The following is a 24098-nucleotide window of genomic DNA, read 5'->3' on the forward strand; positions in this document are numbered from 1 at the left end:
TGTTGGTGTTTGATGATGTTTGTTGGTGTTTGTTGGTGTTTGATGTCGTTTGTTGGTGTTTGATGATGTTTGTTGGTGTTTGATGTCGTTTGTTGGTGTTTGATGATGTTTGTTGGTGTTTGATGTTGTCTGTTGGTGTTTGATGAGGTTTGTTGGTGTTTGATGTCGTTTGTTAGTGTTTGATGGCATTCAATGGCTCTTGTTGATGTTTGATGCAGTTCTTGTGGTGTTTTCTTGACATTTGCTGACGTTTAATACAATTTGTTGGTGTTTGATTTCATTTAATGGTGTTTGTTGGCGTTTGTTGGCGCTGTGGCTGCATGTATGGACAGTACCGGACAGTGACCAGCTCACGTAGATCAAAGCGTTTCAGAGCGCAGCTCTTCACACAGAGGGCCACGCCGGCAGATACCTGCTCTCTGATATTGTGACAGATGATGTATCATCTTTATAGGTCTTGCTCTATTTCTGTTGGCCCCCTAGCTCTGGCGCTCTCACTGATGCTTTATGATGATGCATGGCTCGCCCGGCTGGGAAAGGCTGAAATCAATCACAGAAACTCTGGTGTCACATCGCGGCGTCGGCGTCCTCAGGGGGTCTGAGACAGGTTCATGTCTGGGGCTTCACGCAGCGCTGAGCTGAGAAATCGATCGGGCGGCTGAAGCTCAAACTGAGGACTTATTATCAGAATACGCTGCCATTTAGCCTTCAAATATTTACCAACATTTAGCAGATTTAGAATTATTTTAATCATTTTTCATATTTATAACGTAGTTAAGCTAGAGTTAAGAGTTGAAGTGGGTGGAGTTATCCCAAGATGACAATAAATAAATAGATTAAATAGCTCAATTTTTTAAATGAAAGTTATTTGTAGCTAAAACAATAATTTAAATGTCTAAATATAAAAAAAAACTTTAATAAATAAAAATAAATTAAAAATATATTTTTAAACCCCTCAAATTGAAATGAACCCCACCCCCACAACACAGAACTTTACTCACATTAAGGCGTGTGAGTTTATACTGTGTGTGTATAGTATAGTATAGTATAGTATAGTATAGTATAGTACAGTACAGTATAGTATAGTACAGTATAGTATAGTATAGTACAGTATAGTATAGTATAGTACAGTATAGTATGTGTGTGCGTGTACTGCGTGGGTATAGTGTATGTGTGTGTGTGTGTAGTGTGAATGGTTGAATATAGTGTATAGTATGTTAGTGTGTATACTGTGTGTGTGTGTATTTTGAGTATGTGTGTATTTAAATATATATATATGTATAACACAGTTTGTATGAAATGTAACTATATTGATATTGACTGAATATTCACTCCGAATTTCTGAACTGTTTTCTAAGGGTGATGAAATTTTCTGTGTCTATAATAAGGCTATATATATATATATATATACGCTATTGCCCTAATTGCACTATATCTGGTTCAATATACTTGCCTTTAGTGGCCTCTACTGGCCACGCGAAGTAACTGCATGCAGGAGTTTCTGATGGATGAAAGGATGATATGTTGCACCTGGCTGCACCTAATTACCATAAACACACACACACTCTTATATTACACACACACTCTCTCTTATATTATACACACACAATTATATATATACCACTCTCCATAACCCCACCTAAAAGGGAGGCCCCACACCTGACATCCACTCACACACAGGCACACAGAGGCGGGCACACAGCAGCCACACACACACACACACACACACACACACACAGACGCCACAATATATATATATATATATATATATATATATATATATATTTACATACACACATACTCAAAATACACACACACACAGTATACACACTATACTCACGCAGTACACGCACACATACTATACTATACTATACTATACTATACTATACTATACTATACTATACTATACTATACTATACTATACTATACACACACAGTATAAACTCACGCGCGCGTTAGTGTGAGTAAAGTTCTGATATTAAACACCAGTATTGTAATAATTACTGAATCTCAGCTGTTCCCAATCAGACAGAGTGACAGCAGGGACAGCCAATCACACGTTACCAAAAAAAAAAAAAATCACGGATCCAATCACTGAGCTTGAGGGCGGGTCTAAAGAGAAAGGGCTTGAGATGGAGCGGCTGTTTTCCGCTTGGTCCTAAAGCCTGACCTGATCAGTTTACTGTTTTTATTCAGCTAAGATCGATATAAATAACCAAATTCTTAATTTCCTGCACATAAACTCACCATTCTGACAAACAGCTTCATTACATGATTAAATGATCATAAATGATTCCTAACATTTTATTATATTAATATTATTATTATTATTATTATTATTATTATTATTAATTATATATTATACAGCCCAAAAAAGCCAATCCCCATAAAAACACACGCAATGCTATTGGTGGATTTGCTATTATAGTACTTTAACTTCATGGTATATTTATTAACTGCATGAATATTAAACAGGGTATCTACAAATCCTTAAACAGTGTTGAATTAATTTATATAAAAATAAAGCCTTGTTCTGTCTTTTTACAGTGTTCAGATTTGATATGCAAGTTACTTTAGTTTAAAATAATGGTGAAAATACAACAATAAACCTACTGCAATTTCTGTAAACATAATATTAGTGTTTTTTGTTCATTTGGAAATGTTCTAAATTTTTCTTTAAAAGTCTTAAATGTAATTTCCCCACATCTGCAGAAACCCTGACCTAGCTAATTCCTCATTAATAAAGCTTATAAAGCTTTTAGTCATGTTCACATTTTTAATTCCACCTTAAAAAAGTGCACACATTACACTGAGCCTGTAGTATATCATTTAGAAGTGTTTTAGAAGAGTTTTATATATTTCTGGTTATTTTCTGCAAAAAATACAAACAGTCCACATAAAACTAAACCTGGATTCTTATATGAATGTTTGTTTCCACCTTAAAAGCTGCCGACATCCCTACCAACATGCTTCAGTCTGGAGCATGTTGGTAGCCACTGCACCATTTAAGGTGGAATGGTAAATGAACAGCATTAAACAAAGAATGATAAATTAGCAGCATTTAAAATGAATTGGTAATTTAGCAGCGTTTAAGGTGGAATGGTAAATTACCAGCCTTAAACAAGGAATTGTAAATTACCAGCATTAAAGGTGGAATGGTAAATAAACAGAACTTAAGGTGGAATGTTAAATTAGCAGCATTTAAGATGGAATGGTAATTTAACAGCATTAAACATGGAATGGTAAATTAGTAGCATTTAAGATGGAACGGTAAATTAAAAGAATTAAACACAGAATCGTAAACGAGTAGCATTTAGGGTGAAATGGTAAATTGACAGTATTAAAGCTGGAATGGAAAATCAGCAGAATTTAAGGTGGAATTGTATATTCAAACAATCTTAAATCTTAATGTGAGTGATTTACTGAAGGCATAGAGCCATGTCTTGTGCAGGTGCTACCTTAATGAAGACCCAGGCCAGGACTTTTCTCTCTCTTTTGTCTGTTTTTTATGTTACTTATAAAGGAATTTTGAGAGGCTGTAGGTGAAAATTCCTCTTTAAAACCACACACAACCAGACTGTAGAACGCTTGCCCAATAGCCCTGCGAGTTGTAGACTTCACCAGAGAGCAGACTCTTTAGGAGCATCAGAACAGCATCATTTAAAATAACACACTCGGTCAGTTAAGGTTAGAAAATGTCTATTTCTGCCAATCAAAAGTTCAACATATCCATGAAGCCCAGTTTCTTTACAATATACAGAGAAAATAAAACCAAAGCATTTTGGTTGGAGATCTCAAAACTCCTTATAAAGGAATGTACAGAAACATACAATTAATATAAAACAAAAGAAAAACAGAGACCCTGAAGAAGAACAGAAGTCTAAAATTAGTCTAAACTAAAGACCCTGTTTACACCTGATCACTTCATGTGATTCTGAGAATCTGGATTCTAATACTGATAAGATTTTACTGTAAATTAACACATTTACACCCTGAACTATCTGAATTATCCCAACAGGTGTAATCTGAGCCCGTAGTAAATCTGTTCTCTTTTTTATTTTAATCAGTTTTAGAATAGAAGGAAAATGCATTTTAACTTTTATTGCCATTCCATACCAATGGAAAAAAATGTAATCCTAGTAAATTTGAACTATTTCTATTGGTTCAGTCATCTAAACATTGGACAAAATGTACCGAAAAACTGTCATATTAGAAGATTAAGAGATTTGCATCTGTTTAAGTCCATCTCAGACCATCATGTGAAGTGGCTTGGATTTGTATCTGTTTTAAATGAATGATTGAATTTCTGTCTGGTTCAAATGTGTCTCAGACCACTTTGTAAATGGTTTTGATTTATGATCAGATTTGTATTTGTATTAAATGTGTCTCAGACCATCTTTTAAAGAGATTTGAGTAATAGTCTGCTATTTGTATCTGTTTTAAATGTGCGTCTCAGACCACTTCCTGAAGTGTTTTGGATTTGTGATTCTATCTGTATCTGTTTTTAAAGTGTATCTCAGACCATCTCGTAAAGTGGCTTAAATTTGTAAAGAGATTTGCATTTATTTTAAATGTCTGTCTCAGACTATCTTGTAAAATGGTTTGGATTTGTGGTCGGATTTGTATCTGTTTTAAATGCGTCTCGGACAATTTTGTGAAGTGGTTTTAGTGGTAAGATTTGTATCGGGTGTAAGTTTGTCTCAGACCATCTTGTGAATTGGTTTGTGGCTTAGCTTTACCCAGAAACGCACTAATTGACGATAGATGAAGTGATCGGGTGTAAATGGGGTCAGTGATGATAACGCGTTCCCTAAGTAAAGACTGCAGAGCTCTACATGTCCACCAGGTTGTGCTGTTTACCCAGAAATGTGGCTCTAATAATTATTTTCCAACCACATTACATAACAGCTGACTGTAACTGCAAAAACATGCAGAAACTGCAGAAACTGGTTAAACCCTCCCTTCTGAATCCAGTTCAGATCAACACAAGCCTGTGGTCTCGGATAATAATGACCAAATGTACAGAAAATTACAGAATATACACAAACCTGCAGTTTAAAGCAAAGCTTAACATAAAAAAACAAACATACAATCTGTATAAATATAATTTCTACTATACAAAATGTCTAAAAGCCTACAAATACAAAAGCCTAGAAGCATTAAAATACGATAATACTTTAAAAAGCCCGTTACCGTCATTTACAAAATGTTCGTGCGCAAAAACAAGTACAAACACACATCTGTACAGAAAGAAGATTGGGTTAGAAACGCTGCATTAACTGCAAAATTATTATATTATTATATTCCAGCACTTTTCCAGCACAAAGCCACGGATAAAGGCTAATTCCTCCCTTATATTAATAATAATAATAATAATAATAATAATAATAGGTACAGTATTTAATTCAAGTCAAATACAAATACTGTATAATGCAATAATACAATATACTGCATCTCCTTAATACTTTTTGTACTTAATACAAAAAATGCTGAATATTATTCCTACTAAATCTAATTGGACACCTTATTTCTGCATTACAAACTTTATATAACAACTTATTACCTTTTATGCACCGAACTGGATCATATTGAATGTACAGAAATCAGGTTTGTGTTTTTTTAAGGGGAATTCCACAATTATTTTTGCAAAAAAAAAAAAAAAAAAAAGTCTAAGAAATAAAAAGAAATATTGGAAAATTAGTGAAAAATATTAAATAAATAATTAATAAGAGTAAAATTCGTCCTTATAACACCCTAAATGTACCTTACTGCCATGAATGAGTTTCTAAAAAGCACAGTATTATTATTATATTATGGTACAGTTACTAAAAACTGAATCTGTGGAATTCTCAGTATTTGCTTCTGTTATTGAAATTGGCATCCATTAAAAAATGTCACAGACCAGCCAGCAAAATTCCCGCTTCCACAGGTAAAAATACACACCAGCATTATTAGTTGGTTTGGATAAATTATTGGTTTGTTCTCACGTTTAAGCTAATCGGCTGTTCAGGTGCAGTTTAACCTGATTTATTGCCCAGATAATTACTACCTTAGCTATAAACGAATTCATTCCTGCTGCTGCTCCACGCTATAGCAGTTGCTATAGACAAGTTGTTAATCGTACCCCGTGCACCGTGCAGCTTGATTTAGAGCCTGTCAGTGTGTCTTTGCTGTCGTAACGACGGGGAAAGTTCACCTTGCGTGGTTCGAAACGCAAATGCAAAAGTCATGTACTAATTCTCTTAAATAATCATGGGTGTGTTTAACGTGAAATAAACCAATCAGAGGTTTATGTCTCTTGCTCATCATTCCCTTAAAGAGTCAGGTGAGCTCTGACTTTGGTGGATTGCTATTTTAACGGTGCAGCTACTTGGACGTGTTCAACAAACTCTTCTCAGCAGAGGAAACTGAGCTCATTAATGGGAACAGCAATGTTATTTTATTTACTATTCTGTTTATTGTTGATGTAAAAGTTGGGTTTGTGCTGCCAAGATAGCGATGAACGTCTGACTGTTGGCGTCTGTCTAGGTTGTATTCAGTCAGTGGAGCTCCTGTGTTTTCTGTTACCAAGATAAACAAGCAAAACTCCAGAAATGTATCTAAAAAAGTCAATGTTGGCGAGGTGTAAGATGTGTACCATAGCTTTCTTGGCCAATCAGTGAAGACAACATGCTCGCTTGTTTGCTGGTTTGCCGCATTTTGGTGTTCGTTAAGGTTTTAGGTGCCTGTGTGAAAACAAACCAAACCGAGTGGAAAACGCTCCAATTAGTCAAACTTAGCAACTGATTCAGATCAGAAAAACCAACTACAGGTGTGAAAACGCTCTTTTTAAGAGAGATATTTAAATAAAAATTTGTTGACTTTGCTTTAAAAGGTCTCAGATTTGGGCAGGTTGGTGTGATGTAGGCGCTCCAGCAGGGGGTCTGAGTGAACGGTGGGCAGCCGTCGCCCTGCTGCAGACGAGGAAATCGAATAGTTAAAATCAGACGAAGAGTTTTGGGTCAATATTGCAGACTGTCTCTCTCTGTCCTCGCGGTCTGTTTTCGGCAGGTTTTCGTATTGGGAGAGGTTTGAGGGCTGGCGAGACACCGATGCGACGAATAGCGAATGCGAGACTTTTCCAGGACTCGCCCAGGAAGAATCTGCAGACTGCAAAGCGTCGTAGAAAACGTCCTGAGATGCAGCTAAAGGCTTGGAATCATCTAAAGAAGGTTCCTCAGGTCCGGGCGAGTTCCTCTCATGTGTAACTCCATTTCTGGGTGGTTCATACGGTGGTGGCTGCTCCCCTCCGTCTTCAGGAGGGAACAAGATCTGGTTATGGACGAGAACCGGGTCCGGAGAGGGGAAGGACGACAGGTTCCCGCGGTCCTGATACGGCTGCTTGTCGTCTGGAGAGCTCTGATCGGGGAGGATGGACTCCTGGTCCAGCTGGATATGGAGCGAGGCTGGGGGTCTCTTGGCCAGCTGGCTCTTATCCGGAGTATCTTCAGCTTGGCTGAATTTGGAGGGTCGAACCGGAGTCAAAACCACCGGCAGCTCCAGACCAAGGGGCTTCCGCGGAAGCTCATCAGGCTTGGCTATGGAAACATGAAGAGATAAAGAATATTTTAGGTCTATATTTCGGTCTTTTGTGGAATTTTCATGATTTTAAAATGTTCTGCATTGTAGATACTGCATTAAAATCATTGAGTAAATTAAAAAACGGTAAAAACAAACCAGATTTTCTTTATATTTTACATTCTCCAAAGCCTTTTCTGAGTCAGTTTTATGAAGTAGAGTCTCCTGGAATTCAGGCTTTCAGTTAACAGCTGTGCTGAACTTATCAAGAGTTAATTACTTGAATTTCTTGTCTCTTAATAAAGTGTTTGAGAGCATCAGTTAAAGTAAAGTAGTGAAGAGGTAGAGTTACAGGTATACAGTGAATAGTGAATATTTGAGTAATGTTCGAATCCAGATTATGAAAAGCAACAAATACTTAACTGAGTAAAGAAAAATGTTAAAATGTTAAAAAAAAATAATGGTGAAACTGGCACTCATCAGGAATGTCCCAGGAAAGAAAGAGCGAGAGCAGATTAGAGCATCTAAATGTTTTACAGACTCTGTTTCTTAATATGGAGTATGTTCAGTTCATGAGTATATACTCCTATACTCCGGAGGACACGGGACTTTTATTGTGTAATTGGAACAGTTGCGTACTTTATGACATCACCCTCTCAGGGGAACGGAAAGCATTGCTCCAAAAACATAAGAGAACATTTTCACACAGTCGCTTCCTTAACAAATAAACCTTAAACCATATCTAAAGTCTAAACCCCTAAATATTTGCCTAAAAATAACTTTCAACTTTATTTTATCAAATATCAAATTACTCCTCATGTTTGAGCTAAACGGCTGTTCAGGTGCAGTTTAACCTGATTTATTACCCAGATAATAATGAATCTTACCTAAAAATAACTTAAAACTTTATTTTATCTCTCTGCACTACTATTTTTGAAATTATTAACTTACAGGTATGTACTTTCTCCTCTGCCGATACTGCTGCGAGGTGCATTCTGGGATATTCGGACTGTAAGAAGTCTACACTAGGTTTTTATAGTAAATGGCTATTTTTTTAGTTTCGGTTTGTTTAACACTGTTTTTAAGTTACTACATGATTTATTATATGTTCCTCTATAATCTGATAGAATCTGATCACTTTACTATTCATTAGAACTTTTGGTACTGGTGCTGCATATGGTGAACACACCTGGAGAGGGAAGGTCCAGCTTCATTTTGCGAAGTTCAGTCATGGAGGCCTGGAGCTGCTCGATGACGACGTCGTCGGTAAAGTCGAGGGATTCAGAGATTTTCTCCTGCAGGAACTCCCTCAGATCCTCCAGAGACATCTTCAACAAGCGCTCTGCAGCAGAACACCCGGAGTTACCACCACACATCTACAGCAATCTACACGCCAGAGTCGAAATACTGATGTATTTCTTACAATATATTCTGTACATTTAGTTCAGCCAGTGCAGATATATTCCTAAACTCTCATTCCATCGTTTTTAAATTAATTCATTTCATTTTTAAAGTATGAATGAAGCCATGTGAGCTGTTTTTTGAGAAAAACAGTGCTCCGGTGTTTCTGTATAACCTGCTTTAGATCACTGAATTAGTGGTCTCTGAAGAAAGAAGACAGGATTTTGGCTTTTGCTCATGAATATTCATACATGCAAATATATCACCTCTGATTGGCTAACAGCACTGCAGGACAAATTTTTTTCAGAGATACAGCCTTAGTCATAAAGATACAGAACTGAGTGCTCGATTAAAGTTAACCCTTTAACTTTACTTAACGTCAGACTCGAGACGTCGCTCTCCCATCCGACGCTAACGGCGCCTACTTTGACCGGTGTTCTGTCGAGTTGAGCTGCCTTATTAAGCTGTGATTCCCTAGTGTATATTTAAGGTCTTGGTAAAACAGAGAATCCACCGGAGATCCGATTTAAACGTACAGTTACTTACACAAGACTAGCTGGTTTAAACAGAGCTGTAAGGTCTTCTTTAGCTAACCAGAACAGTGTCAGCTCTGCTAAAGCCCGGGTTCAGATCTGCCATGAATACTAATTGACGGGTTGATGTAGACACGGTGCTTTTCCTGATCGACTCATTTTTCTGAATATTTTCTTTTTCTAGCTGCTGCAGACAATGAGGAAGAGGAAGAGTTTCATCATGTGCAGCATCATAAACAACTCGGAGAGACCTGCTGTATTTCACAAAGAACAAGAAAACGTGAAAAAGTGAATTTTAGCAGAAGGAGACCTTTAACAGCGTGGGTGCAAGGTGTGAAAATTGACGGGGAAAGATAGCAATGAGCAGATAGACGAGAGAGCCCCATCTCTTTTAAAAGTCTGGACCAAACTAGGTAGATTTCATAAAGCACCATTCCAGCTGCAGGTTTCCTCTGATGGAAGTCCTGGCTGCTGATTGGATAAGAGAAACATGAACAGGTATCTCACTCTTGTGGAGTCTGAGGATGGTGAAGGACATGGCCGTGAGGATCTTCTCTCCCTCCAGGATGAAGACGTCCCACAGGCGTAAGGTCAGGGTGAACGGCGTCTGTGAAGAAGAAGGAAAACATTTTAATTTTAATTTTCATTTAAAAATCAAGGTTAAAATCAATAGTTAAGAACTTTATCTAATAAGGAGTTATCAATTTACTGGTGTCAGTTTCACACAATTTAACAACTGATATTTTAATTAAAGCTTTTGCTATTGTTAAGTAGATTTTGAATACTCTTGCTGATGTTAGGTAGACGTTAACTACTCTAGATGATGTTATTTAGATGTTATCGACTGTACCTGATGTTTTTAAGATGTTAAATAATCTAGCTAATGTTAGCTAGATGTACTCTTGCTATTGTAGATTTGACCTACTCTAGATAATGTTAGGTAGATGTTATCTACTGTAGCTAATGTTATTTAGATGTTATTTACTGTGTCTGATATAAGGTTGAACTACTTTAGCTAATGTTATTTAGATGTTAACTACTGTAGCTAATGTTATGTAGACGTTATTTACTGTGTCTGATATAAGGTTGAACTACTTTAGCTAATGTTATTTAGATGTTAACTACTTTAGCTAATGTTATTTAGACGTTATTTACTGTGTCTGATATAAGGTTGAACTACTTTAGCTAATGTTATGTAGACGTTATTTACTGTGTCTGATATTAGGTTGAACTACTTTAGCTAATGTTATTTAGATGTTAACTACGGTAGCTAATGTTATTTAGACGTTATTTACTGTGTCTGATATAAGGTTGAACTACTTTAGCTAATGTTATTTAGATGTTAACTACGGTAGCTAATGTTATTTAGACGTTATTTACTGTGTCTGATATAAGGTTGAAGTACTTTAGCTAATGTTATTTAGATGTTAACTACTGTAGCTAATGTTATTTAGACGTTATTTACTGTATCTGATATAAGGTTGAACTACTGTAGCTAATGTTATTTAGACGTTATTTACTGTGTCTGATATAAGGTTGAACTACTGTAGCTAATGTTATTTAGATGTTAACTACTTTAGCTAATGTTATTTAGACGTTATTTACTGTATCTGATATAAGGTTGAACTACTTTAGCTAATGATATTTAGATGTTAACTACTGTAGCTAATGTTATTTAGACGTTATTTACTGTGTCTGATATAAGGTTGAACTACTTTAGCTAATGTTATTTAGATGTTAACAACTGTAGCTAATGTTATTTAGATGTTATTTATTGTGTCTGATATAAGGTTGAACTACTTTAGCTAATGTTATTTAGATGTTAACTACTGTAGCTAATGTTATTTAGACGTTATTTACTGTATCTGATATAAGGTTGAACTACTTTAGCTAATGTTATTTAGATGTTAACAACTGTAGCTAATGTTATTTAGATGTTATTTATTGTGTCTGATATAAGGTTGAACTACTTTAGCTAATGTTATTTAGATGTTAACTACTGTAGCTAATGTTATTTAGACGTTATTTACTGTGTCTGATATAAGGTTGAACTACTTTAGCTAATGTTATTTAGATGTTAACAACTGTAGCTAATGTTATTTAGATGTTATTTATTGTGTCTGATATAAGGTTGAACTACTTTAGCTAATGTTATTTAGATGTTAACTACTGTAGCTAATGTTATTTAGACGTTATTTACTGTATCTGATATAAGGTTGAACTACTTTAGCTAATGTTATTTAGATGTTAACAACTGTAGCTAATGTTATTTAGATGTTATTTATTGTGTCTGATATAAGGTTGAACTACTTTAGCTAATGTTATTTAGATGTTAACTACTGTAGCTAATGTTATTTAGACGTTATTTACTGTGTCTGATATAAGGTTGAACTACTTTACCTAATGTTATTTAGATGTTATCTACTGTAGCTAATGTTATTTAGACGTTATTTACTGTATCTGATATAAGGTTGAACTACTTTAGCTAATGTTATTTAGATGTTAACTACTGTAGCTAATGTTATTTAGACGTTATTTACTGTATCTGATATAAGGTTGAACTACTTTAGCTAATGTTATTTAGACGTTATTTACTGTGTCTGATATAAGGTTGAACTACTTTAGCTAATGTTATTTAGATGTTAACTACTGTAGCTAATGTTATTTAGACGTTATTTACTGTGTCTGATATAAGGTTGAACTACTTTAGCTAATGTTATTTAGACGTTATTTACTGTGTCTGATATAAGGTTGAACTACTTTAGCTAATGTTATTTAGATGTTATTTACTGTGTCTGATATAAGGTTGAACTACTTTAGCTAATGTTATTTACTGTGTCTGATTGTAGTGTTGGGTAGATGTTAACCAGTCTGCTAGTTATATGTAAAATACTCCAGTTAGATAGTAGGTTTAGCTGAATGTTAGACAGATGTTATCTACACCAGCTAATGTTGGGTAGATGTTACCTACTCTATAGTTATAGGTTAACTACTCTAGCTGATGTAATGTAGATGTTAGCCTCTGTTATAGTGTAAATACTCCAGCTGATGTTAGATGTTGAGCGCTCACCCGGTCTATAAAACACTGCAGGAACCATTTAGTGCTGTAAATCCCAGTGAACATCTGCTCTTTATCCTGGTGAAAACAAACGTGAGAGAAAGAAAACACTCTTACAGAGTAAAACCCACCAAAACAACATCCTATATAACTCAGAAATCATTATAAACATCTAATGAAACGTGACGGTACCAGATGTTTCTTCAGTTTGGGCAGGAGTTTGGAGAGGATCTGATCGTGGTGATTCTGAAAACGCTGCAGTTTAGGAAATCCAGGGATGAAGAATCCTGGTAGGAAAAACAGAATTTACTCTATAACATCAACTCTATACAAACGTAAAATTGGATACATTTTTGCCTGGCTCATGTTTCTTTCTGGACTGGCTGTAGAAACCTGTGACTGGGATTCCCACATCTTATTTTTAATCAATTGAGAGTAATGTTGTCATACGAGCAACATACTTATGAAGACAAAGGGTTTACTTTTTTAAAAATGTTGAATCATGATGCAGAAATGTAACGTCCTCAAAGAAGAGGACAAATGGTCTCAAGAGGATATATATATAATATATATATATATATAATTTTGATATTTTGTCTCATATTATATTTATATACCATATATCTTTTTTTAATGAAACACGTTTTTTAGTCTACTTACACTGTATATTATTTTGATGTGTTCTTTGATTGTATTTACTGCTTATAAAGCTTTAATTTCCTTAAATGTTTATGCATTCATTTCCTTCAGGATCAATATAGTAAGTAAATGTAAGTAAGAAATTGTGTGTGTGTGTGTGTGTGTGTGTGTTTGTGTGTGTGTCTATCTATTAGACACACACACAGATAATGAAATCAATGTGCTGCTGAGTAAGTAAGAAATGTTAGCCAATCAGGAGGGCTCACCGTGCATGGCGTGTTTCTGATTGGTCAGCAGCTGCGACAAGGCCCAGAATGCATCTTCCTCGTTCAGATACATCAGCAGAATGGCAGCTATCTGACTCATTCCCTGGCAATAACTCACCTCCTGCACACACACACACACACACGCACACACACACACACACGCACACACGCACACACACACACACACACACACGCACACACACAAAGAGAAAGACATGAGACGGAAATCTATAACCATTTAATAATGAATCTCAGACCTGAATGCTCACACTCGTTCTCTCTCTCTCTCTCTAACACACACACCATTTTCAATCACACAATATATATATATATATACACAGCATATATTTTTACTTCTTAATTCTATTTATTTTCTACATTGTAGAAATATTGAGTATCTTACCGTGTTGTAGACTGAATAAGCCGAGAGCACATGAAACAGAGACTGCTGCCTGTAAACAGAGCAGAAATATAATCACAATAAGTACAATATCACACCTATATATTACTGTATATTACTGTATATGGCTGTATATTACTGTATATTACTGTATATGGCTGTATATTACTGTATATTGCTGTATATAACTGTATATGGCTGTATATTGCTGTATATAACTGTATATTGCTATGTACTGCATGGATGTATATTACTATATATTGCTGTATATTGCTGTGCATTACATTATTGTATATTATTGTGTTTAACTATACATTACTGGATATTCCATTACTGTATATTACTGTATATTACTGTATGTTACTGTATATTATAGTATATTGCTGTATATTACTATATATTGCTGTATATTGCTGTGCATTACATTATTGTATATTATTGTGTATAACTATACATTACTGGATATTCCATTGCTGTATATTACTGTATATTACTGTATGTTTCTGTATATTATAGTATATTGCTGTATATTACTGTGTATTGCATGGCTGTATATGTCTGTATATTGATGTGTATTGCTGAATAGTCATATGTTACTATATATATTGCTGTATATTACATTGCTGTACATTAGTGTACATTACTGTGTATTACTGTACATAACTGTATATTGATACTGTATATTACTATATATTGCTGTATATTACTGTGTATTGCTGTATATTGCATGTTTTGTCATGAAATTCTACAACCTCTATTTCTAATATACATCATTATTTGTAAGATGCTGTAGATAAAAGCATCTGCTAAATGCTTTGTAATGTAATGTAATGTACTGTACTGCACTGTACTGTAATGTACTGTAATGTACTGTAATGTAATGTACTGTAATGTAAAGTAATGTACTGTACTGTAATGAACTATATTGTAACGTAATGTACTGTACTGTAATGTACTGTGATGTACTGTAATGTACTGTGATGTATTGTAATGTACTGTACTGTAATGTACTGTGATGTACTGTAATGTACTGTGATGTACTGTAATGTACTGTGATGTATTGTAATGTACTGTACTGTAATGTACTGTACTCTACTGTAATGTAATGTAACATTACTGTACCCTACTGTAATGTACTGTACTGTAATGTACTGTACTCTACTGTAATGTACTGTACCCTACTGTAATGTACTGTAATGTAATGTAACATTACTGTACCCTACTGTAATGTACTGTACTGTAATGTAATGTACTGTACTCTACTGTAATATAATGTACTGTACCCTACTGTAATGTACTGTACTGTAATGTAATGTACTGTACTGTAATGTACTGTACCCTACTGTAATGTACTGTACTGTACCCTACTGTAATGTACTGTAATGTACTGTACTCTACTGTAATGTAATGTACTGTACCCTACTGTAATGTACTGTACTGTACCCTACTGTAATGTACTGTACTGTAATGTAATGTACTGTACTCTAATGTAATGTACTGTACCCTACTGTAATGTACTGTACTGTAATGTAATGTACTGTACTCTACTGTAATGTAATGTACTGTACTGTAATGTAATGTACTGTACCCTACTGTAATGTACTGTACTGTAATGTACTGTACTCTACTGTAATGTAATGTACTGTACCCTACTGTAATGTACTGTACTGTAATGTAATGTACTGTACCCTACTGTAATGTACTGTACTGTACTGTATTGTAATGAATTTTGTAAAGAACATGCAGCTACAGTGTAGAGAGTAATTTCTGTGTTGTTGGTCAGAGTTTGAGAAAGCCGCAGTGTTTAGGTGGAGCTGAACTCTTTCTCTTCAGCCGGATCAGAACTGAACTCCTCCCTGTGAGCTGCAGCATTAATAACATGCTTCAGAATTTCCACAGAACTCTGGAGGTCTGCAGTTTATTAAGCCTCGAGCGACGTCACTCTGCTCGCTCACTCCAGACTCAGGCCACGCTAACGCCCGACAACACTAAAAACAGGGGCGGAGCTTCAGCGAGGAGAGAAAAGCATACGGACAAAAAGTGTTTCTTCTTTTTTTATAAATTTATTTCTAATTTTTATCACATTTTCTTCCAAATGCACAACTGGTCAATTACCCAACCCACTCAATTCACTAGTCAACACTATCACTAGTGATGCCTCAACACCAGGAGGTCCGATACATGTGAAGTCTGACTCCGCCTCTTTTTTAACCTCTTTTGCCGAGTAGCATCACAGCAGCGCTAACACTCGGAAGAAACCGCAGCGACTCGGTTCTAATACATCAGCTCACAGACGCAGCCTTGTGCTGATCCACATCACCCTAGGAGTGATGAGGGGAAAGATAGACATCTACTGTACTGTACCCACCCAGAGAGAGAGCAAGGACAACTGTGCTCTCTCAGGGCTCCTGCAGCTGATGGCAAGCTGCATGACCGGGATTTGAACCAGCGATCTCCTGATCCGTTCTTCCCCAGCATTCCTAAATACATCCTTTTTAGCTGATGCTCCCAACTAACATTCTTACAATGCTAGAAATAAGGGTATAGAGTTACTCATGCAAAGAAATGGCTATTTTTACACCATTTTCACACAGATAGATACATATTTTATTGATCCAAGATGAAAATAAAGTATCAATATAAATGTCTAATAAAATGTTTAAGATTTGTTTTAAAAGGTTAGCCTGTAACGTTACAGAAACTTTAACGTTTGACGTAGAAATAAAACATTATAACATAACATAAAAAATAACATTCCCAGAACTAAATGTTAAAAACATTTTAATTTAAACAGTTTAAAAACATTAACCCTCCTGTTATGTTTATTTGTCAGGAACAGTAATGGTGTTCCCGGGTCAGTTTGACCTGGTGCATCTTTAATTATCCAAAAGATGTCTGAAAAAATCCTACCAAGCAGTGTGAATATTTTATATTTTTAACTCCACTGCTAATTATTATCAATATATTCAATATTTAGTGCAATAGTGTTCCTCAACTATAACAGGTATTGGTTCAATAAGAATAATTCACTCGTTTTTCATGAAAAAAAATCATGTTTAAACGTTTTTTAATGTTTTAGTACTTTATTACTTTTGAAAAACCAACATATAAAACAGTAGTTTTACAGAATATTGAAACATAACATTGAATATTTTGTTTTAGTTTGTGTTTTTGCAAATATGTGAGATAAACCATTTTCATATTATATGTTGATTACACTAATTAAGAAAAGCAGAAGAAGTTTCATACTGAATAAATACTTTTAACCATTTTTCCGAGATCTTTAAACTTTAAAACGGGTCAAATTGACCCTGAACAGAACAGGAGGGTTAAATAAAAAACATTAATACGTTTATTGCGATGCGACAGACTATTATCATTTTGCCACAATATATTTAGACTTATTGCGTATATTATACACAAACACACACCCTTAAATACTTCTGGCAGTCAGTGTGAGAACTTAAGAGCTCTAAAACAAGCTTCCTGTTACTCAGCACCAAACAGGAAGTCTATTATTACACTCACACACTCAAACAGAAAGAGCTCACAGTGATGCTGTACCACCCCTAGTACACCCCTAATACATGAAGCTGGACTTTCTCTAAAGGCTTACAAAGCCCACCTTGTGCCCTCTTACACCCTGCACAAGGTGTGTTGTGATGCTCATCGCTATCTTACACCCCGCCAACAGTCTATATTCACTCCTTTTTTCCTCCTGTCTGGTTTAAACAGCAGCAGATCTTCTGAATATATCTACACTGATGGGCGTGGTGTTCTGGTTATGAAATGAGGTGTGTTCAGGTACATTTCTGGAGTTTTGCTCGTTTATCTCCGTAACAGTCAGACGTTCATTGCTATCTTAGCAACACAAAATTACTGAGTTTTCCTGTAGTAATATAAGCTGTATTAATGTAAGAGCTACTTACTTCACTCCGTATCGATCTCTGAACATGATGTGGTTCCGGAAGGTTCTGTTCACATCCAGATCAATCTGTTTAATTTCTGTAGAGTAGATCCTCGCTTGCTCTTTCATTTTCTGTGAAGAAAAAAATAAACCTTTGTTAAATTTAGATGTAACAAAAGTTATTGGACAACAATAATTAATGAGCAAGCATAACAATTTTGTCTAATATGTTTTACTGTTTTTTTTTATCTACTTTTAGCACTTGGGTGAATGTTTTAGGTCATATTTATGCAGAAATATAGAAAATAATAATTCACCCCCTTATTATTATGTTATTTTGGAATCACTAATTAAAGTACAGTTTTATTACAGAAATATCGGCTCCTAGAACACATTTATTAAAAGTTTACACTTTTTTATCATAAAAAGCACAATTTCATAAAATAATACTAAAGCCCTATCCGGACGGGATTAGTTTCTCAGGGGGACGACTGTGTAAAATATTTTACACTTCTATTCTTTAGTGATAAAACTCCTGCATCCGAACTGTAATTGTAAAAACAGGAGGATCAGTGAGTTTTTAGGCTTTTTTCTCGGTCACATGACCTCACAGAGTTCAGTAGCTCCTCCATTTCCACTCACTGTTGTGTTTTTTTTTAACGTGGATCTCCGTGGAAACCGTGGTGCTCCCAAAGTGTAATTACGGTGCGCGGCAGTGGACAAATATCTATTTTATTAAAGGCGAGGAGACGAAACTCAGAGATGGGCGTCCGGACGGGACTAAAATTACCGGAGGAGCACGGAGTTCAGAGAAAAACAGTAGATAATTCAGCCTGTAATTTTCTCAGAGGACGTCTGAGAAAAACACCTACATGATCGTTCTGGACAGGAATAAAAAACTCATAAAAAAGAAAATGTCCCCAGAACCCACCCAGGTTGGGACTTGAACCCAAAACCCCAGCGCTGAGAGAGGAACTAACTAGACAGACTTCCCTCCTGATGTTGACTATGTCAGATTAAGCCGTTATCTTCGTTTCGTGTCGTACTCTGTGAACTGGCAACACGACACGTTAGTCACCAACCAATCATTGTCCACGTCCTTGCGTGAGTTCATAGGTCATCGCGGGGGAGGAGGGTTGAATCTGAGAATCATAATTACATAAGCGCTCTATGTGATGGAAGCACTTTTGTGCTCAGAAAAACTAAAAAAAAGAAGAGGAAGAAGCGACTGTGGGCTCCTGGGTTTTTGTTTTCTCCAGAAAAAACCTGATGTATGATAAAGATGTAGCTACTGTAGTTAGGTTTCAGTGCATTTAAACAGAATAAAGGAATAAACAGAATAAGTAAATAAAGAATAAACAGAATAAAGGCAGAGGTATTGTTGCCACAGCCCAACAAACTTTTCTTCTGTTTCGCATTAAGCCTCTCTCTGTTTAAACAGCTCTAAAACTGAACTTTAGCTGTAAAAACTGCTGAACCTGATACCTGCTGGTTTGTTTTGGTTCTGAGTTTATTCTCTTTATCTCGGGCCGGGTCCTCTCTGTTCTGCCGTCTGTCTGTTTACAGATCAAACACTAATCCTCCTAAAAATCCCTCTGTTATAAACATCACTCCATAATCCAGCTCAGAGCAACAGCTGCCCTCCCTCCGTCCAGCTCTCGCTATTATACTGTACCAGCCTGCAGATACTGCAGCTGCTCACGGCCTGCAACCCACCATCTGCTGCTCTACTGCACGTGTGTGTGTGTGTGTGTGAGACGGGTGTGTAGAGAGTGTGTTTGGTAATTGAGGAACTTGAGGAACTTTTACACAATGGGTTGAGTGTTGAGTCATTCACTCACTAAGTGAATCGGATCAGGAATCGAGTGCAGATTGGAATCAATGATTCTAAACATTGTTTAAAAACCCATGTGTTGATATGAGGCACTGAGCTGGTGTAAATATAAACACAGCTGTGGAGAAACTCAGAGACGACACAGAGCTCTCCTCAGACACTGCATTATACTTCAAAAAGCCTGTGCGAGTGCTCCAACGCAGCTGCCTGTGTTTATACTTCTGGGAAAGAAATACAGAACTAAATAACTGATTTTTTTTTTCCATAAGATTTTTATTTCTTAAATTCACGATGTGCATAAAAACAAACTGTAACAAATAGTGCTGTCACGATACCAGGGAGACATATAAACTTCCACTGATCCACTGATATTTCGTTAATTATCTTCATATGATCTGTGATCTGTGTAGTGTTTCAATGATTTGAGGAACTTGAGGAACTTTTACACAATGGGTTGAGTGTTGAGTCATTCACTCACTAAGTGAATCGGATCAGGAATCAAGTGCAGATTGGAATCAATGATTCTAAACATTGTTTAAAAACCCATGTGTTAATATGAGGCTCTGATCCTGAGTAAACACAAACACATCTGTGAGGAAACTCAGAGACGACACAGAGCTCTCCTTAGACACTGCATTATACTACATAACGCCTGTGCGAGCGCCTGTGTGAGCGCCCTACGTAGCTGTCTGTGTTTATATGTTTGTATTTGTTCTGCTGTACCTCATATTTCCCTTCATTCTCCTTCTTCACTCTCTCCACGTCCAGCAGGAGACTCCACGCCTGTCCTCTCAGCATCAGCGGAATCCCCTTATAGACTCTCTTCATCATCTGCAGCAGAAACAGAGAGAAATATATCATTTACTTTTAATATAAACTACTGCCCAACAGTTTTAGAACACCCCTGCAGTTTAGCAGTCCAGTAGCTGCAGTAGTAGTGCTGTATTTTATTTTATCTTTATTTTATTAAACTCTTCTCTGCTGAAACTGAGACTCAGTTCTTAATCATGTTAATCATGCTAAAGAGCTAAAGGCTAAAGCTGCTGTTTCCATGTGGGTCAGCCAGACGTCTTCCTGTAGCAGTTTTTTTCTACAGTTTCTAAAGGCCCTGTCCCACTGCGATTGCGTCTAAATATCCACTAAAGTACGTCCAAATTTCAGTGGACGTAGTTTAGCGGATATTTTAGACGGCACCAAGTGGACGTAGTTTAGACGTTGCCGTCCACTTTAGACGCAAAAGTGGTTTTGGTACCTCCCAAAATTTTCGGAATAGACGGCGACTAACATGGACGTATTTTAGTGGATATTTAGACGCAGTACGGACGTATTTTAGTGGATATTTGGACGGCACGTACAGGTGGACGTCGACGTCCATAAAAATATTTTTCTGGCGTCCATCGCTTTTCCACACTTTCCAAGATGCCAGCCAAGAGGAAGGGTTCCGCTAAGACGGCCGCCGCCCATACAGTCCTCTCCTGCTGCCGCCTCCTCCTCCTCCCGGTCTGGTCCAGCACATGGAGGAGTATGTTCTGCTGCTGCACCATCACTGCAAGGAATCTGTGGTCCATGGTTGTGTAGAAGAGAATAGATGTGCTCTCTCTTGTAGCTCAAGAAGAAATGATGATTCACTAGAAAAAACAACCATATATAGTTGGAAGTCGACGTCCAAAAAGTGGAAGTCGACGTAAAATTTGGAAGTCGGCGTCCAACTTCAATTTAGACGGAATATGGACGTAATTTGGACGCACTGCGTCTATATTTTGGACGCAGCGCGTTCACTCAGTGGACGCAGTGTTTTCTGATAAATTTGGACGTACTTTAGTGGATATTTAGACGCAATGGCAGTGGGACAGGGCCTTTAGAGTATTTGGCTCTCTGGCTTCATCTGTAATTTCTCTAAAAAAAAGAAAGAACTTCTACTTTTAATAGTTACAGAGTTCTCTGTGTTTTTGGGTCTTTTTCTAGTTATTATGATGATGAAAGTGTGAATGTGCTGTAAGTGTGTAAATGCTGCAGTAGTAGAGAGCAACAGCAGTAACACCACCTGTTCCACCACTGATTTGACTACAGAAAAAGAGTTTTTTTATTCAAAGCTCAGTATTTTCTTTGATACTTACCAGCTATAAGCTAAAACCAATAAGCTGCTTGCTAAAATTACCCTTTTTTTAGTTTTAAGTTCAATTGTTTTTCTTAATGGCCCTGTCAGTTTACTGAAAGGTTTTTACACTGAATTTTGCACATTTTTAAATTATTTACTGCACCTGAAGGGCTTAACTGTCAAAACTAAAGAGAAAAATGGGGCTGTTCTAAACTTTTTGACATTGTATTGTATATTTCTTTCATTATTACAGTAAGGCGAGAACTCTGATCGCTGCATTAACATGTGGAGTGTAGTGTACAGCTTGTTTACTGATGGGGAAATTGCTTTATATTATGAGTGTATGCTCTAGAGAGAAACAGCAGGATGTTTCTGTAATGTATCTACATGCTTTATTATGTTGTGCTTATGACTAGTCAAGGTTCTAACAATGAAGACTTATCTGCTGACTCGCCACAGTAGGTACAGATTCCCCCCTCAGAAGAAGTCTACTGGCTAATCCTGCTGTGTACTGTCTGATGTTTTCAACCAGCAAACTGTAATACAAACATTTCTTCAACTGATCTAGTGGATGGAGCTCAGGTGGGGGTTGACAGATGAGGGGTGGAGCCAGGGTGGTTCTATGCAGGTTTCTTTATTGTGACATCAGTAGAAACATAGAAATTCAAAAGCATGCAAAAAGTGAGTTTTGATAAAATGTCCCCTTTAATGTTTGAGTTTAGGGAGAATTTTGGAGCTGAAATAGTGGAGCTCTGTCACAAAAAGGCAAAGTTAAAGTTTAAACTGTGCACAAATAAATATCTACATTTTTGAACTGCACAAAAACCAGCTGTTCCTGCTGTTTCCACTCTTTTCCTCATTAAAACATGTTTTATTAAACCAGAATGATTTATCTTCTCTCACCCGGTCGCTGTTCTTGTACTTCTCCCATTTCTGCAGCATCTTCAGCCATTTCTGCACGCGCTCGATCTCCTGCTGCTTCAGCTACGATCAAACAGAATAAAGACGTTATAATGCATCAGAATCAATAAGCAATAATTAATGAATTATTTTTTATTTAAATTAGTAATAAATCAGTATGTCGTACCTTTTCTTCAAGTGTTGTTGGTGCGGGAAGCTCCTCCTCACTGAAGAGAAAAAAAGAGAGAGAGTTTGGTATTCCAGTTAAATATTCAGATAATTTTACAAGGGATGCACGATGATATCAGAATTATATCGATATTGGCAATATTTGCTTTATTTTTAATATTGGTGTCAACCGCTAAAAAAAAATCAGATTAATCAAAACTAAATTTTCTGTGATTAACTGTAATTAATCCTACTTGTTTTTCTTAAGATGTAAGTTTTTATAGTTGATATTTAAATCTAAATAAATATAAAATAATGTAAGAAATGTAAAATGCAATTATATTTATATTAGTGGTGTCTAGTATTAAAATACTAGTATATACTTCTATGTTTAAGGGGAGATAAAGCCAACGTGGGGCGCTAGAATAAGGAACGCATGATAAAGGGTGGCTCTGAATGTTCTAAAGCACTACCACTAAGATTGGGAGATCGCTGGTTCGAATCCCGGTCATGCAGCTAGCCCTGAGACAGCACAATTGTCATTTAGAGCATTTATTTGCAGAAAATGAGAAATGGATGCAGAGCTTTCAGACATCAATATTAGAGTTCAGAGTTCAGAAATCAATATTTGGTGGAATAACCCTGGTTGGTTTTTAATCACAGTTTTTTTTTCATGCATCTTGGCATCATGTTCTCCTCCACCAGTCTTACACACTGCTTTTGGATAACTTTATGCTGCTTTACTCCTGGTGCAAAAATTCAAGCAGTTCAGTTTGGTGGTTTGATGGTTTGTGATCATCCATCTTCCTCTTGATTATATTCCAGAGGTTTTTAATTTGGTAAAATCAAAGAAACTCATCATTTTTAAGTGAAATCTTATTTTTTTCAGAACTGTAAATTAAAAAGTGTTCAAATATAATCCAGGTAACTTACTGCAGGAAGCCGAAGCGATCGGTTGATCTGTAAACGCTGTACTCTGCATCCTCCCACGGGTCAATCTCAACACCTTCCTCTCTGCCCTAAAATACACACACACACACACACACACACAGAAACACAGGTTAAACAGGGGTTAAATACCATGCATGAACATTTAGAGTTAGTTTTATTGCAACAGATTAGCTATAAATATTAAGTTAGTTCTGAATGCATGTCCAGAGTGTCTACTTTTCTAAGGATGCACAATAATATCGGTATTATATCGGTATTGGACAAAAATTGCTTTTTTTGAATCACTGGCCGATATTTCAATCAATATTTGCTAAAGAAATTATTGTATGCTAAAATGGACCAAGAGCAATAACCGTAAGGAATTTACCCACTACTCAGCAAAAAGA

The 24098-nt window shown here is 36.3% G+C and overlaps 1 protein-coding gene across 1 annotated transcript in view; it reads right to left on the minus strand.

Moving 5' to 3' along the window:
* Window positions 1-3682: 3682 nt before the first annotated feature.
* The window catches only part of si:ch211-288d18.1 (USP6 N-terminal-like protein), a 45631-nt gene continuing 25215 nt past the window's right edge, over window positions 3683-24098 (minus strand). Inside the window, exons 3-14 of the mRNA XM_022665250.2 lie at window positions 23695-23780; window positions 22781-22820; window positions 22597-22677; window positions 20319-20426; window positions 17784-17893; window positions 13858-13906; window positions 13455-13575; window positions 12742-12836; window positions 12562-12627; window positions 9999-10098; window positions 8747-8899; window positions 3683-7577 (exon numbers count right to left, since the gene is read on the minus strand). Coding sequence (XP_022520971.2) covers window positions 6868-7577; window positions 8747-8899; window positions 9999-10098; window positions 12562-12627; window positions 12742-12836; window positions 13455-13575; window positions 13858-13906; window positions 17784-17893; window positions 20319-20426; window positions 22597-22677; window positions 22781-22820; window positions 23695-23780 — 1719 coding nt within the window. The 3' untranslated portion in view covers window positions 3683-6867. The remainder of the gene's footprint in view (window positions 7578-8746; window positions 8900-9998; window positions 10099-12561; window positions 12628-12741; window positions 12837-13454; window positions 13576-13857; window positions 13907-17783; window positions 17894-20318; window positions 20427-22596; window positions 22678-22780; window positions 22821-23694; window positions 23781-24098) is intronic.

Source organism: Astyanax mexicanus, chromosome 23 (assembly GCF_023375975.1).
Source record: "Astyanax mexicanus isolate ESR-SI-001 chromosome 23, AstMex3_surface, whole genome shotgun sequence".
Taxonomy (NCBI): domain Eukaryota; kingdom Metazoa; phylum Chordata; class Actinopteri; order Characiformes; family Acestrorhamphidae; genus Astyanax; species Astyanax mexicanus.